At 39.8% G+C, this 18,092-nt stretch overlaps 1 protein-coding gene across 6 annotated transcripts in view; it reads left to right on the forward strand.

Annotated features, from left to right (window-relative positions):
* The window catches only part of GRIA1 (glutamate ionotropic receptor AMPA type subunit 1), a 327,090-nt gene that overhangs the window by 157,534 nt on the left and 151,464 nt on the right, over positions 1-18,092 (forward strand). For all 6 annotated transcript variants that reach the window (XM_003828976.4, XM_003828975.5, XM_014345120.4 and 3 more), the window contains exons 3-5: positions 4,966-5,205; positions 8,359-8,543; positions 13,840-13,893. In XM_003828976.4, coding sequence (XP_003829024.1) covers positions 4,966-5,205; positions 8,359-8,543; positions 13,840-13,893 — 479 coding nt within the window. The remainder of the gene's footprint in view (positions 1-4,965; positions 5,206-8,358; positions 8,544-13,839; positions 13,894-18,092) is intronic.

The following is an 18,092-nucleotide window of genomic DNA, read 5'->3' on the forward strand; positions in this document are numbered from 1 at the left end:
TCTTCACAAGTGCCAGATACTGGGTGTCGAATGGTGGGTGGATGGATAGATGGACCAAAGAATAGGTGTGTATGTGTATAGACTTCCCAGGGATGAGACAGGAATACATCAAACATACCACTCAATTTTATTTGCTTATATTTCAATAGATTCTAATGTAGTAATGCCTCTTTATCTGGCATCAGGGGAAGACAGTGTGCTACATGAGAGGATTTTCCAGAAACTGAAGCTGACCCATGTCCCAAGACTATTTCAAACATCCATGACATATCACAGACATTAAGGACTCAAGCTCTGTCATCAGACTGGTAGAGGTCATCTCTCAACTTGCCTTGTGCTGTTTCTAGACCTCACTTCTCCAATTTGAAACCCACCTCAGGGAATGAAAGGAGTTAATGTAGGGAAATGTCCTTGGCACAGTGTCTGGCACTTGGCAGGTGTTGAAGTATCAGCTCTTAATTATTACTATCAGAAAGCATTACAGGCCAGTCACAGTGGCTCACACCTGTAATCCCAGCACTTTAAGAGGCTGAGGTGGGAGGATCGCTTGAGACCAGCAGTTCAAGACCAGCTTGCGCAACATAATGAGATCCCAACTCTACAGTTTGGAGCTGCAGTGAGCCATGATGGCACCACTGCACTCCAGCCCAGGTGACAGAGCCAGACCCTGTTTCAGAAAAAAAAAAAAAAAAAACAAAGAAGAAGAGGAAGAAAGAGAACACCATATTCAAGTGCTTTCTAAATGGCAAATACTGCGTTTCATCCCAGCAACATGATGGAAGTCTGTGCATTAACCCAGTACACACAGAGTTCTGATTCTGAAAAATGCCCCATCTCTTCTCTCCTACTTGTCATATCTGACAATGTAGTCTCCATCTCTGGCTCCCTTTCTAGTCTGCCTCCTTTCATCTCTCTACTGGGTAACTTATTCACATAGCAGGTTAAAAGTTGTGTCTTAACACTTAAGACTCCAAATGCATCTATTCAGAAGTCACAAAGGTAAATCTGTTCAGGAAAGTGAGATATGGGCTGAGGCACAACTCCTGCAGAGTAGTGATCTTTGCAAAGAGGTAAGAAAAGCAGGCTGCAGGCAGGAGGGGGACAGTTAGTGCAGGATCCCAGGATTTTGTTACAAGGGAATCCAAGAACTCAGAGACTTACCTGCCTACTGGATTTGAAAAAGTGCACTGGGGGTTGCTAGAATTTGACTAAATAACTAAAATATTGTCGAATCAGTAAACATTTTCCAATCAATTAGACTAGACTCTAGAATGTCAGAGTCTGAAAGGGCATTAAACATTATAGAGATCAAACAATCATGTCACAGATGGGAAAGCTGAGGCCTAGGAGAGCGTGGGATTTACTTAAAGTCATACAAGTACTCTGTAATGATAAAACCAAAAAGAGAATCGTCCAGGTCTTCTGACAGCTAGCCTAGTACTTTGTCTACAGAACCATGTTATCTCTTCTGATTGAATATTGGTTGTGACAGATTCAAAGTAGATATAATACCTCACAACTACTAATTATATTTATCAACATTTAACCAATGACTGCCTTCTCCCACAGGCCTTGGGCCTATAGGGTCTGTCTGTCTGTTTCTGTCTCTCTCTCTTTCTTTTTCTTCCTCTCTCTCTGCTGTTGCTTAGGTTTGGCTGAAGTGTAGAAATGGTCTGACAGTCAGGCACTGAGCAACTCTGGGAGCCAGGGTTCACTCAAGTAAATCCAGGCCAGGCTACCTCCAAGCCATGCTCTTTTAGGGAGTAGTGGGTAAATGCACCCTCTTAGCCTTAGAGGCAAAAGCACTCTATTTAAGGTAAGAGATGTTTGCAGAAGGGGAAAATGAGGAGATAATTTGAAGGGGAAAATGTCCTGGCCTCCTGTGTGTCTAAGGATTTGTTGTGTCTGCCTGCTCCCATTTCGTCCACCCCCATCTCACCCTTTCCTACTTCACTTCTAAAGTCCTAGCAAGAAACACCATCCATGAGGGCCCCAGAGGCCCAACTAAATGTGTGAAACCAAGTAGGTGACATGAGGGAATAGATCTGGATCATAAGATTTATATCCTGTAGGATAATATTTTATTGCAGCAAGGGGAGAGAAGAGATCCTAAAAATACTGTAGAGAGTATATTATAATATTTTAATGAGGTTTATGTGATCCCCATATACACTTCACCCTGGATGATGGATTGTGCATTTTGACAAATCTACATTTAACTTTGGGAGAATAATATGTGATGTATGCTTCCTGGTAGAGAAATCATATTTATGGAAATCTTTATTCTAGTTATTATAATAGACATTTAAAGACAGTGCCTATTGTGGGCTGTGGATACATAGAGTGTCCTCATTAGGGTGGAGGAGAAAATAATGTGAGTGGCAGAGGATAAATGGCTACCTTAGAAGACAGCAACCCAGCCAGGGGAGCAACTGGTTCAGGGTGACCCAACAGTCACATCTCTGGTTGGGTTCAGCTCCTCCTCAGCCCCTGCTGCAGGTCATATGCCCTCATCAAGCACTCATCATTCATTTATTTATCAAATATTTATTAAGCATCTACCATGTCCCAGACACTCTGCTGGCTTTTGGGCACAAAGAAGCATGTCCTAATTTTCAGGGAATTCACATTGACTAAAACAGCCACACGTATATACAAATAAACAAAGAAAATTATTTTAGATTAATTAAAGAATGGGAAATAAGACAGAGTGATGTGATACAGACTGATGAAGAGTCACTATTTAGAAGAGGTGATGAAGCAAGATCTATACAGAGAGGTGAGATTTGGGCTGAGGCACAACTGCTACAAAGGAGTGATGTTTGCAAAGAGGTAAGGGAAGAGCATTGCAGGAAGGAGGGGAACAGCTGGTGCAGAGTCTCCCATGCAGAATGAGCTTGGAGCCCAGAGGAAGAGAGTGAAAGCCAGTGTGGCTACAGCAGACAGCAAGGAGAAGACGGGTGTAAGTTAGGTGAAGTCAGAGGAGCAGGCTATTCATGCTCTGTGTGATGGTCAGATGTTGAGACTTTTCCTGTGTGCAATGGGAAAACTTTGAGTGGATATGCACAAGGAGAAAGAACAATGTGTTTTGTTTGTTTTGTCTTTGTTGTTTAAATAAGATCTCTCTGGCTTCTGGGTAGAGAAGTGATTTTGTCACTGAAAACCAAATGTCCTAAAGCTCAAGGCCATGAACACCACCTTCAGATACCAGGAGGGCTATAGAGTGGGTCAAGAGCAAGAATTGTGTGAAACCAGAATCTCAGTAACTAGAAGTATGCAAGCAGATGTTAATGATCACCTGCCAGGTTTCCTGCAGATGGTATGCTGGTTTTCAGTGGGAGTAGGACAGATGGGTTATATGGTTCAGCTGCAATCTTTAAGAGATTATGACCTTTAAAGCCCATTTTCTCTAGGGACTAACAGAAAACGGAGACTCACAGTAGACAATTAGGTACCACTGGTTAATTGCATTCTTTATTGCAGCATGGGCCAAAAGATTTTCAATAACATTTCAAAAGTATTCACCAAAAAAGGTCTTGGAGGCAAATAGATTTGACAAAATCTGGGATAAAAATGGGTAGAATTCCTCACAATCTTTTATGCAGCTAATGTGAAGTATGAAACTCTAAAACAGGGACAAAGTATGCACCATTTCCCAAATGTATTTGACCAAAGAAGACTTATTTTTTAAGGAGCATCTTGTGGGGCTATAGTTTCATGAAACCTTCTGGGCAGTGGTCGCATACTGTAATTTGAGATCCCATACACAGTGGCAATGTGGGGTTCTGGAAACAGGTGATATGGTAAAAAGAGTAAAGGATCTAAAAGCATTAACTTTTTTATCTTAAAAGAAAAAAATAATAATACCTAAGTCACAAGGATGTGATGAGGACTAAATAGCCTAATATATGTAAAAGGACCACAAAGCACTCTAAAATACTGTTTTCATGACAAGGATGAATGACTTTCCTCACCATCCACCTTGGAAGGGCAATTTTTAGGCATTGAAGATGGCCTTGGGGTTGGTCTCACTGGGGCAAAGATTATGAACTCTCATCCTATATCATATAGTAAAACAAAGTTTAGGAGCTGACTGACTTGGAGTTTAATCCCATGACCTTGGTCTTATTAGCATTGTATTTTAATTAGAAGTATAATCAACCACAAACCAGGATTGGCAACTGCATTGGGATCCTACAGAATCGGTCCTGTGGGTATGTTCTCACAGCTAAGCTATTACTATGGCTGATACACTGGGGGGTCTGAAAATCAGCTAGCAAGATGTACAAGCACAAAGTGAACATTAGCAGACAAATGAACACTGAGAGTTGAGGGCTAGACTGGGAAAATCCACACTTGTTTTCTTAAACGTGTATCAGCAGCAATAGCTGGATTCTTCCTGTAGCACCTTTTTATGCTTTGCCTTTAATTGATAGACAATGTGAGGGAAAGATCGTTAGATTAAGAGTCAAGAATATCTGCCCAAGTCATATGTCCTAGCTGTGCTACCTTGAATATGTTCATTAAATTTCTGAGCCTTGGTTTCTCCCCTTTAAAAAAATGACCCAGTCATCCCTTTCTAGCCTCAATAGGGTCATTGTAGAGACCAAGTAAGGTAATAGATGAAAGTGTCTTATATACATGGCTACTGTAATTAATAACCATGACAACTTCTGGCTTCTAATAGATATCTAATAAAATTGGATTTATGCAGATGAATGAGGCATCGAACAGGTGAATGTGTGAGTGGGGTAGTTAGATGGGTAGGATGGATGGACAGTTGGATAGACTGGTGTGTCGAAAGGATGAATGGATGGATTGGTTTGTTGGATGGGTAGATGGATAGATGACAGCTGGGTGGATAATTGATGGGTTGGATGGATGAACTAGTGGATGGATTCATTTTGGAGTCGTCTGACCACTTTTTGCAGTCTTCTATTCATTAATCCTTCTCTTCTCTTGTAGTCTGTTCCCAGTTCTCCAAAGGAGTCTATGCCATCTTTGGGTTTTATGAACGTAGGACTGTCAACATGCTGACCTCCTTTTGTGGGGCCCTCCACGTCTGCTTCATTACGCCGAGCTTTCCCGTTGATACATCCAATCAGTTTGTCCTTCAGCTGCGCCCTGAACTGCAGGATGCCCTCATCAGCATCATTGACCATTACAAGTGGCAGAAATTTGTCTACATTTATGATGCCGACCGGGGTAAGCCAAGGGTTAGGGGAGGGAGACTTTTGAGGGATGGAGAGAAAATTACCAGCAGAAAGGAGAATGATGCCTCACTGCTTCCCTGAAAAATATGGGAAAATTATCCAAAATGCTTTATTTCTGAGAAATCTGACTGATTTATCAGTAGCTGACCTCTAATTCAGTTTGGAAACGCATTCTGAGAATAATTCTCTTAATGCACCATGTCACTCTACAGCTCACTAAGCTTTCATGGCTCCTGAGTCCAAACTCAATGCAAAAGGACCTCAGACTTTGGAGTCAGGCAGATCTGGATCTGAAACCTAGGTTCTGTCCTCTCCAGCTGTTTGACTTTGGACAAACTCTCTCTGCCTCAATTTCAGCATTTATATAATGGGGATAAAATTCTCTATGCCTTCATTTTCTCATGTCTATAATGAGGATAAAAACAATATCTATCTTATAAAGGTTTTGTGAAACCAAATGAGATGACTATGAAGTGTTCAGTGCCTGCAACATAGTAAAAACTCAAAATTCTTTCTCTGTTTTAGATGTTATCATCATCATCATCATCCTCACCATAATCTTCATCCTTCTCTGGGCTTTCTAATTCTTCCTCCTTTGAATTTAACATCACATTTTCCAAATGTTTTCTATACTCTTTCTTCTCTATGTCTTTACTCATGTTATTCCAGTTTTCTGGAATGCACTTCCCTTCTCCAATTTACATCTGTAAATCCTTCTCCTCTTTTGCAGGATGTCCCTATTCCCCAATTCTCTGGATGGGAGCACTCTCTCCAACTCCCGTGATGTCTGTCTTGTACTGTCCTACCTTCTCATTGTATACTATATAGTCTTGTAATAATTTATTCACTACTGGTGTAAACAAATAAATGGGTCATGCAAGACCTGAAAGGTGAGACAGAGGAGTACAGTACTGATGTGGTTGCCTGCAGGGAGTCTTAGAAAACTTTTGAGTTGGAGAGAGGTTTGTGAAAGTGATTTTTCAGGCAGTTAGGCAGGCGTCGTTCAGATGAGAAGGAGCCAACAGAAGAAACCAGGAACACCCTATTTTCTTTGATTTTCTCTTCACTGTCCCCACTTTGATGACTTCCCTTCTCAGACTGCGACTATTGCAGGGGTCACCTGGAAGTCTATTTCAGGACAGCTTTGCAGCATAATGTAGCTGGAGGCCCGGAAGTAATAAAGCCAGAAAAATGTACCTTTGCTTGTGGGAGATCATCTCTGGGGTCAGCAGAAGCACCCACACTCTCAAAAGAGCTCCACCTACCTCAGAACTCAGAGCTCAGAGCCCTGCCATTTGTCAGCTGTGTGACCTTGGACTAATGACTAAATCTCTCTAAGCCTCAATTTCCACACTATAAAATAGGGATAATAATAGTATCTACCTTGAAAGATTAAGTGGATTAAAACCAGTAGAACAGTGCCAGACACACAGTACATTTTCAGTAAATGTTAGTCTCAAACTCACCAAACAACTTGCACTGAAAAGGAAACAAAGATAGGAAGGCATAGCAGAACCAATCTGCAGATGATTCTTGAGGCCAGATACCATATTGGTCACTGTGGAAGAGGTTAACTGTGTTACTGAAAGTCAGAAATGACATACATACAAAAAATTAATCCATGTAAGATCAAAATAATATCTGTGAATAATTAATAATGACACCCCCCCCCCAAGATGTTCATGTTGCAATCACTAGAACCTGCAAATATGTCTATGTTACATGGCAAAGGAAAATGAAGGCTGCAGTTGGGATTAAGGTTGCTAAACTATTGACCTTTAATAGGGTAATTATCCTGGATTATGTTGGGGGGACACAATGTAATCACAAGGTCCTTAAATGTGGAAGTTGGAGTCAGAAGAGTCAGTGTCAGAGTGGTGCAATGTGAGAAAGACGACCACCATTACTGGCCTTGAAGATGGAAGGGGCCATATGCCAAGAAATGCAGGTAGCCTCTAGAAGTTGGAAAGGCAAGAGAGTGGATTCTTCCCTAGAACCTTTAGACACCAACATAGCCCTGCTGACACCTTGATTTTAGCCTGGGACACCTATCTCATGCATCTTACCTCAAGAACTGTAAGATAGTACATTTGTGTTGTTTTAAGCCAGTAAGTGTGTGATAACTTGTTACAGCAGCAATATGAAACTAATACACCATCTAATTCTCCAAGAAGAAACAAAGCAGCATTGAGTAATGGCCTCTCTACTCATTTAGCTATAGATCAGAAGAGAGTAGTTTAATTCAGGACACATTTTATTTATTTAGTTAGTTAGTTAGTTAGTTAGTTAGTTGAGACAGTTTCACTCTTGTCACCCAGGCTGGAGTGCAATGGCACGATGTGGGCTCACTGCAACATCTGCCTCCCAGGTTCAAGCAATTCTCCTGCCTCAGCCTACCAGGTAGCTGGGATTACAGGTACCTGCCACCATGCCTGGCTAATTTTCATAATTTTTTTTAGTAGAGATGGGGTTTCATCATGTTTGCCAGGCTGGTCTCAAACTCCTGACCTCAGGTGATCCACCCACCTCGACCTCCCAAAGTGCTGGGATTACAGGCGTGAGCCACTGGGCCTGGCCTGCCAGGACACATATTAAACACCTACTGTGTGAGAGACAAAGTATTAGGTATTAAAGATACTATATTAAACATTCACAAATTTGATCAGCAGTCATTAGGTGACCATTTAGATGCTAGGTTGGCACATTTAATAAGCAGTTACTGAGTGCTGAATAAAACTAACAGCTAATATTTATAAAACCCTTGCAGGTGTCAGGCTCTGCTATGTATCAAACATTCTCACTTAATCCTCATAATGACATTATGAGGTGAGCATTATTTACACCACACTTTACCTTTGAAGAAGCTAAAATTTGAAGAGGCTAATGAGCCTGCACAAGGCCATTTAGCCATATGTTGGATTTGAGCCTCAGATTGTTTTTTAATCACTAGTTCTACCATCTATGTTCAGAAACACAGTGTCTGATCTCACAGAGTTCAGAGTTTTGCAGCCAGAGAAAACTAGAACTGAGTTTGGCAGAAGAGTGGGTTTGGGGGTAGCCAGGGGAGGTAGGTGCCTGATGGGAGTGGGTGGTGCCCACAAATCCTGATTGTCTGTCATTTCTCTTCTACTCATCTGAACTTTAGGCTTATCCGTCCTGCAGAAAGTCCTGGACACAGCTGCTGAGAAGAACTGGCAGGTGACAGCAGTCAACATTTTGACAACCACAGAGGAGGGATACCGGATGCTCTTTCAGGACCTGGAGAAGAAAAAGGAGCGGCTGGTGGTGGTGGACTGTGAATCAGAACGCCTCAATGCTATCTTGGGCCAGGTAGTGAAAGCAGCAAGGGCTCAGGGTGGGTGCGGGAGGTGATTCAGGAATAGCCAGACACACTTTTGCCTTGGGTGTTATAAAGAGGGTTATAAAGAGGGTTCTTGACTAGGTGAGACTAAAAGACCTCCATCTCATTTTCTATAATTCGCAAAATTTAATTCTGAAATAGCACAAACAATGGGAGCCTTGACATAGGGCTTCAAATGGTTCTCAGACCTGTTAACTCCAATGTATCCCTTTATTGTTTAAAAAAAAAAAAATGCTGGATGCAGTGGTTCAGGCCTGTAATCTCAGCACTTTGGGAGACTGAGGCAGGCGGATCACCTGAGGTCAGGAGTTCAAGACCAGCCTAGCCAACATGGTGAAACCCTGTCTCCACTAAAAAAAAAAAAAAAAAAAAAAATTAGCTTGGTGTCGTGGCATGTACCCATAATCCCAGCTACTCAGGAGGGTGAGACAGTGAGGCAGGAGAATCCCTTGAACCTGGGAGGTGGAGGTTGCAGTGAGCCAAGATTGTGCTACTGCACTCCAGCCTAGGCAACAGAGCAAGACTCCATCTCGAAAAATAATAAAAAATAATAATGATAAATTACATTCCATTTTAGAGTTTATGAAATGTTATCATATTAGGAACACAGCTTATAGGGCCAAATTTCTGGGTTCGACTCTGGACTCTGTCACTCATGATCCAGGGTTTGGCATCTCATTCCTTTCACCTTCTCACCTGTTTTGAAAGGCTAAGGAAGCAGCAGCCACCTTTATTTCCATTGTTTCCTTGAACATGCCCTTCCCTTTGAGAAATCAATTGATAGTACATTCTTCTATAAACAGGCATTGTAACTTCAACAGTCTTGAGCTAGATCTCTCTAAACTGTGCTTCCCCTGGTCTCAAAACAAAAGCACATGCCCACCACAGAATTAGCAGGATTTTTTGTAGATTCCTTATCTTTTTAAACTACATTTATGTATTCAGATTCAGAGCTAGCAAGGTAGCAGACGTTGCAATAACTTTTGAACAATGTCATACAATAAAATTGATAGTTTTAGGTACTTGACAACATGACAAAGTTTGTTAATGGCCTTCAAGACCCCTGGGGCCCTCACAGAGAATCTTGGTACTAGGACAGCTATTACTCAGAGGCCTCAGCAATAGAACACGGAGAGAGTTTGAATGTTATGGATTCTTTAAGGCACTAACTGTTCTACTTTATGAAGTACAAATTTGGCCTTCCTTCTTGGAAAGAGAAACCCAGCAAAACTTGTTCCATTGAGAAGGAAGTTCACTGGGCCGGAGTCAGGGATTTGAATTGCAGTTTTCAATTCAGGCAGGATAAGATAATAGTTAAGAGCAGAGATAAAACCAGACTGGCTAGGGTTCAAATCCCAGCTTTAGTATTTACTGGCTTTGTGACCTTGACCAGGTTTTTAATCTTTCTACATCTCAAGTTCTTGATCTGTAAAATGGGCATCATCATGATAATAATAGCCACTTTTAGAGGGCTCTTGTGAGAATTAAAAGAATCAATATATGCGAAGCACTTAGAACAGAGTCTGCCCCACAGTAAGTGGTACAAGCAAGCATTTGCCTATTTTTGCTATTCCTAGTGCCTACTAGGACCAGCTTCTTGAGTCACTTTCTTCCTTGGGCATAAGTGAATCCATCTGTAAAATGTGAATGAAGGCCTCTGTTCCATAAAACTGATAAAAAGGCAAGATAACATAGTCGATGGAAAAAGTGCCAAATGATAATGACATATTAATAGACAGATGACCTATTGTATATTGTTCTATGGTACAGAGAGTAGCTATTACTACTATTTTTTTAGTGTGTATGGTATACCAGATACTATGCCAAGACCTTCCCATGCATAATCCTACTTCATTCCCACATCAACTTTGTAAAACAGCTTTTTTCAATTCCCCTATTTTATAGATGAAGAAAAGAGAGATTATACTTGCCCAACATCTCACAGCTAGCATATGATAAAAGCAGGAAGTCAAACCTATCTTGGTCTGGCCAAAGAGCCTAGCTTCTTAAAAATGCAACTTTTCTGCTTCTGCTATCTATAATTAACTCCTCTCTCAAAGGGCAAACTTGCGTTTTGTAAAGAAGTGACCCATTTGTATGGGTATTTTAGATTGTAGCATATTGATATTTTTTAAAATTGTTTCATTCATCTATTTTGAAAAGTAAGACCAAAGAGTTGAAAGGATTTTACAGATCACTTGATTCTTTGCTTATGCTTACATTTTATAGATAGAATGACTGACGGTCAAATTGATTAAGTTATTTGCCTTAGACAAATAATGAATGACAGTAATGAGCCTACAACTTATATCTCTGACTTACAATCTCACACTTAGCATCATTCTGGACTATCTCACATTCAGTAACTGGGAACGTACCTGGGATACAGTTACATTCAGTAACTGCATACAGTCTAACACAAAATTTTCCACCTAATCTGAGGAAAAAAACAGTGACTCAAAATTCCAAATAGGGAATTAACTGCCTGTGTCTGTCTCCAGCCCCCACCCATCTAAGCTCGACGATGCCAGGGATTTTTGTTTTATTTTCTTCCCTGCTGAGTCCACAATCCCTTGGATAGTGCTTGACACCAAATAAAGTATTCAATACATTCTTTTCAGTGAATTAAAAGAATAAGGAATCAATGAAGCCTCTAAGAAAGTTCTTAAATGTAAGATAAATCTGGATTTCTATAGATAGCCATTGGCTGGATAAGAGCCTTTAAGATGGAGGAAAAGGCATGTCAGGAGGCCCAGAGGGCATGTGAGGGCTGGGTTTCATACTGCAGTTTTGCAGGCTGAGTGATGGATGCTGAGCGTCCACTGGAGAGGATGGCAGGAAGATAAACACACAATCAAGAATATCCTTGGAAACCATTAGAAAGAGTTTAGGGTTTATTCTGTAAACAATGGGGAGTCAGTGAAGGTTTGTGAGCAAGGAACAGGATTATTAGAATATAATACTTTATCAATATATGATGCCAAAGCATATAAAACAGTCATTAAGCACAAAATTAGTTAGAAGTGAGAGTAGACCAGGACCGGTTGAGGTTATCCATCACATCCCCCTATGTTATTGTCTTCATGGTGCTTGTACCTGCTGAAATCTTGTTCATTTATCTATTTATATATTGACCATCTGGCACCCTACTAAAATGTTAACTCAACTCAATGAGGGCACAGAGACCTTGCCTCACTTGCTCAATGCTGTTTCCCCAGCACATAGCATAGTGCTTGGCATATAATTTATGTTCAATAAATGTTTGTTGAATGGATTAATTAGTTAATCATAGAGGGTTTTACAGAGGAGTTGAGATTGGAGCTCAGCCATTAAGGATACGAACAATCAGAGAGAATGGGAGAGGCCATTCATACACAAATATTGTGAATGAAGGCAATGCATTGGGAATGAGCTTTGAAGTAATGGGGGTCAGTGAGGTGATGGACCCCTTGTGAAATTGCTTCTTACATTTATAACACCTTTCTCAGTTTGTTACCCTGTATATATTTATCTGTTCACCTATTTATTATGGATCTCCTCTCAATGAAGTGTAACCTCCAAGAGGGCAAGCACCATGCTTCTTTCACCTTTCCACTGTGTTGCCAATAGTGCTTCACCCATAGCAAGCTCTTAATACATATTTGTGAAAGGAAGGTATTAGAGGAGGGAAGGTCAATGTATAGGTTGGGGAATAGATAGATGGGAAGGTTGGTATCAGGTTGGATCATATGAAATTGCCAGTTTTTATAAGTCAAAAGTCATCAGTTATCAGCTGTTTCCTTTGTTTCAATTTGTACTTTCATCTTGTGGGGACAATATTTCTCCATTGCCTGAATGTGGTTGGTTTTAAAATATCATGTCTTTGCTGTTTTGTGTTTATTAGAAGCTGAATAGGTTCTTGATAAAGGTGTCTCATTGTTGAAAAGGCAGCAAACCATTTGACAAGCAGATGAAAAAGTAACGAAGAATTATTAATAAAACTATCATCCCAATAGTATTTGAGCTCCGTGGTCTGGAATTTCACAATCTAACCACTATTTCAAAGAATTCATTGTGTGTGCTTGCATTTAATTATTCCCCACATAAAAAAATATGAGTCACTATGCACATACATCCAATTAAGTAGATGTCTGAATGTGGATTTTAATAACCTTGAAAATTTATTCAGTTAGAGAAGAAGCCCAAGTGCTTATCATCTGTTATATGTCTCCTTGCAACAGTGCAGGGGGAGAGACACCGAGCAGAGTACACTAACCCCAATTTGATGATTAAAAAAAATAGGGAATTAGATCTAGTTAATCTGCAGGCTGAGCTAGATCTAAAACCAAGGTCTGTAGTCTTAACCATTCATTATTAGGTGTGTCTCCTGCCCAAGCAAACTTCTGGGCAGTTCTTTCCACAAATATTTTTTCTACCTGTGATGATTAGGGATAGTCTGCATTTTGGGATAAAAGGGTATTCATTGACACTGGTTCTTAATGATTAACCATAATCAAACATCAAATGGAAAAGTTCACAGGAGTCAGGTCCCTGTTCTGATACTGCCACCAGGCTACTATCAGATCTGGGCAAAACATTTTCCCTCTTTGGGTCTTGACTTCCTATCTGTACAGTGAGAGTTTGGACCAGATGATCCTAACTTTCCCTTCCAGCTTCTAAGTTGGGCAATCCATTAATGTCGGAGTACCTAACTGATTCGGGGAGGAAGGCACAAAATTCAGAAAAAGAAAGAAGAGCATCTATATATGGTTCATGCAAGGAATTGAAGGTGAAGTCATCCACATACCCATCTGACCATTCATCCACCATCCATCTATTAACTCATCTGTCTTTCCAATCAGCGAATATTGTCATGACAGATTTCATGCAACATAAAATTCCCACCTAAAGAAGAATCTCCACATACAAGGAAGGTTTATGAAAGAAAGAATGCAGTGAGCATTTCAGATGGGTCCTTGGGGTTACAGTAACACCACTCTACCCTTGGAATCAGACAAAACTGATTTCAAATTCTGTATCTGCCACTTAGTAGCTGTAAGATTACAACTTACAGAGGTTATATAATAGGCAGTCCATGCCTATTCCTTATTTGTAAAATAAGGATGCTAACAATGCCACCATCATTGGATGGTTGGGATATTGTAGTTCTAGTACTTAGGGTAGGGCACATTGTAAGCACTCGATATCAGCTGCCGTTATTACTGTTGTTGTCGTGGCTTTAACTGTTAGTATGATTAATGAGTCTCCACCTATTATGTTTTGTAGATTATAAAGCTGGAGAAGAATGGCATCGGCTACCACTACATTCTTGCAAATCTGGTGAGTAGAGCACTGCAGGCTCTCAGCTCAAGTCCTTTCCAGGTTTGGGGCCCTACCTTGCTTCTGTGGTCCCTGGCTGATGTGAACTGAGTAGGTGGAAGGGGCAATTCAGGGCTGTAATAATGAGTCTTGGCAATACTACATTTTTATCTTCTCCACATCCCATTCATCAAACCACAACACACTATTCATGAACCTCTAACCTTCCTTGGAAGAGAGCATACTGGTGGGCATGGCTTTATCATCTTCACAATTCCAGCTTTAATTGGCTCTGCCCCCTGGCAATAGGGACAAAATCACCACATCTTTGAATTAATGCAAGATGTCTTGATCTTACTGGTTTGGGTCCTCCATTTTGACCCCAGTGATAGTTTTACTTCTTATAAATACATTTACATCATAATTACACTAGTATTGACAAAATTTTAACCAGAAACAACTTCCCAGCATGAACAATATTATGTCCATTTAGTTTATATTCACTTTTCTATATGGCATAGATAAGTTTGTTTTAAAATATATATATATATATATATATATATATATATATATATTTGTTTTAATGTACTACAGATCATTGTATTGAGTGCTACTGTTTTTTATATTACAAAGAAAACAACTCATCAAATCATTTTTTGTATATATTAAATTTTACCTAGTAGCACATACCATTATGAGTTTTCTTTTGTAACCATTATTTCTGTCAAGTCTATTTTTTCTGGGTCATGTTTTGTACCTCCACCTTTTTTGTCATGAAGTTTAATTCTTCTAGCTTTTCTATCCAAAGCCAAATGTATTTTTATTTGGTGTTTAGCCCCATTTTTAAAGGCTTTATTGAGACATATTTTATAAAGCACACAATTCATCCATTTAAAGTGTACAATTAAATGGTTTTCAATATATTCACAAAGTTATGAAACCATCACCACAGTCTTATTTTAAAATTCTTCATCACTGCTAGGAGAAATCCCTTACCTATTAGCAATGACTCCTTATCATCCCCTAAGCTCCTCCAGCCCTAGGCAACCATTAATTTACTTTCTATCCGTATGTATTTGCCTGTTTGGAGCATGTCATATATGTGAAATCATACAATATGTGGTCATTTGTAATTGACTTCTTTCACTTAGCATAACATTTTCAAGTTTCACCCGTGTTGCAGCATGTATCAGTACTTGATTCCTTTTTATTGCCAAACAATATTTCATTATGAGCATATACCACATTTTCTTTATCCATTTTTCAGTTCATGCACATTTGGGTTGTTTTCACTTTTTGGCTATTATGAATAATGCTGCTATAAAATATTAGTGTACAAGATTTTCACTTTAATATATACCTAGGCATGGAATTACTGGGTGATATGATAACTCTATGTTTAACATTTTGAGGAACTCCAAAATTATTTTCCAAAGTGGCTGCATCACCCATCAAATTTTAATCAATAACAAATTTTTCCATGTGACAGTTTGAATGATGGCAAGTGTCTCTTAATGATAACTATTTCTACAGTTTATTATCCTGTTCTGTCTTTGCAATTTTCCATGTTTCCATTAGGAAGTGCTTTCTAGCTTTTTATCTATAACAAATTTTCAGGTTTTAACTTACTTAACTGAACATATAACTGGCTTCAGTTTTAACCATGTTATTTTGTGTTGATTATCTCTATGAGCAATAGTAATTGAACAAAGGATTAATATTTGTTACTCATTTCTGGAGTAAAGTCTGTTAGTAGAAATAAGGCACAGGGTGCATGAATCTAAAAATGTGACCAAAGCATCCTGCCTAATCCATAAATTCTGTCCTTCTTTCTGACCTGGTATCCAGCCTTAGATAGATCCCTGCCTTACTCTTCTTTCCCCTTCTTCAACTAACTTGTCTTGGCAATATTTTGGAGTGAGGACTTGAAATAAGAAGGGCTTAGAGAAGTAGGTTAATTTAGGCCCAGCTGTTAATGGCTAAATATATTACCTTTCTCAGAGGTATTTGCATTTTAAATGAGGGTGGCTCTCCAGACACTTTTGGGGAACCAAGAGTCTCACCCTCCAAAGACCATTTGCAAAAATGGAATTTTTGACTTCGGAGTGAGGAAAGCCCTTAACATCCCTTGACTCCCAGATCCTTAGTGCTAGAGTGGACTTAGGAAGTCAACTCCACTTAAACCTCACTTGTTTATAGGGAAACAACCAGCAAAGGGGTGTGACTTGGCCAAGGTCACACAGTGAGGCAGCACTAGAGCTAGGCCTGTCACCAAGGGTAGCAGGCAGTATTCAGGCCTTTTCTATAACTCCAGGTCATCTCTCAGTGAAACTTTGTAGGCACCCTGCTGCTTAAGAATACACAGAAGAATACATAGAACAAGAATACACAGAACAAGGGTGGGGATAGGCATAATTACCTCTCTGGGGTGAGATAGAAATTGCATGCCAGTGGCCTTAGAGACACTGAAAGACCCCAGGTAATTACATTGCCAGCCTCCATCTGTTGCCAAGTAACCCCTCAGTCACAGCATCACCAAGTCAACCTCTTGGGTTGTTGTATCCTTCTGATCTGCATTTTTCTTCTTCTGACCTAATGACCTCTCAAATGCTTACAACTGCCAGCTAATAGGATGAAAACTGCATATACCATCCAAATAAAAAAGACTTGCATGTTTCGATAGATTAGTTGATAATTAGGCTTCAAATTACTAATTAATTCAGTTTGAAACATAGTCGAGTATGTGGTGTGTTTTCTTCCCCCTTCAGAGGAATAATGCAATTCATAAGACGATAATTTTTAGAATTTCTGCCACATAATTAGCCTACTGCTGCATAGAACTGACCCACTCCTTCGGAATGTTTGTGATTAGGGTGTAATTATAGAGTTAGAGACCAAGGAAGGCTTTGAAAGGTTTAACAAAAGGAGGGAGCTACACTTTTATTTTACAGTTCTTTCTGTCCCTGTCGGAATGCATGAGCTTCAAAGTAGCCAGCAGCATTCTTTTAGCAGATAACTTCGGAGGAATGCTTCTGGGGTTCAAATAGCCACCTTTGAAGGGCTGCTGGAAGAGAGGAGGGGAGGAGATTGTAGGTTAGAGAAGAGAACTTATAGGCAAGGAGTCAAAACAAAACAAAACAAAACAAAAACAAACAAACAAACAAAAAAACCTTGTTTTTTGTCCAGATGCCACTCTTAGCTGGCTCTGTATTCTTGGACAACTCTCCAATCCTCAGTTTCCTCATCTGTCAATTGAGAACAATAATTCCTACTCTACCTATTCATAGTGTCACTGGGGAGACCAAATATGTTGCCAAATGCCACCATGCTTTAAAAAGTTAAAAGTGTTCTGCACAAATGGAAAATTCTTACTTCACATATTAAATCCACCCATCTGTACATATTCACATATGGTGTGTATGTACATATGCATATATATGCTTGCATATATATCCATATTTTATAGGAGAGATATGTATGTTTATTTCCATAGCATTGGTGGGGGCATAAGATGAACTTGAACCATGCAGAAACTGGAAAGCTATGCCACTATCTCTCACAGACGTGCCTGGGTCCTGGAACACACAAGTGCTGAGCCTGGCTGCCAGTGGTCCTCCAAACCCTAACACTGACTGTGCATTCACTCCCTGCTCTGAGACTGTGGGGAGTGCAGACATCTGGCAGCCAGAGTCCTCCAGAGTTGTAGTTCTTATCTTTGTGACTCACCAGAAGCAAATCTTAGACCAAATGAGTGTTTCTCAAAACAGAGGACCTGTGGACCTCTGTAGTGTTTCTGTAGAGCCAGTTTGGAAAATGTGGCACCAACAAGCGAATGCTTCAGTGCCACTGCAATTGCCAATATGAGTACCTAAACCATGGAATAAATGGTCAGATTGTTATATTGGTATTTAGAATTTCACTGGAATGAAAGCACATATTTTAAAATTCTCATAGAGAACTAGAAGATTGGGAGAATTTACACAGGGTTCAGCAGACTCCTGTCTGAAAAATATTGAATTTGTTGGACAACATTGACCAGTGTGAACAATATGGTGCCTTCTAGAGGAGTAATAACAATAGTAATATCAACAATCTCTCTCATTTTTATACCATATTATAGTTTATGTGATATTTCTGTATGAATCATACTACCAGGTTTTGGATGTCATAATACTCCTATGAAGTAAACAAGGTGGAATTCATCATCCCCATTTTACAGA

Source organism: Pan paniscus, chromosome 4, assembly GCF_029289425.2.
Source record: "Pan paniscus chromosome 4, NHGRI_mPanPan1-v2.0_pri, whole genome shotgun sequence".
NCBI lineage: Eukaryota > Metazoa > Chordata > Mammalia > Primates > Hominidae > Pan > Pan paniscus.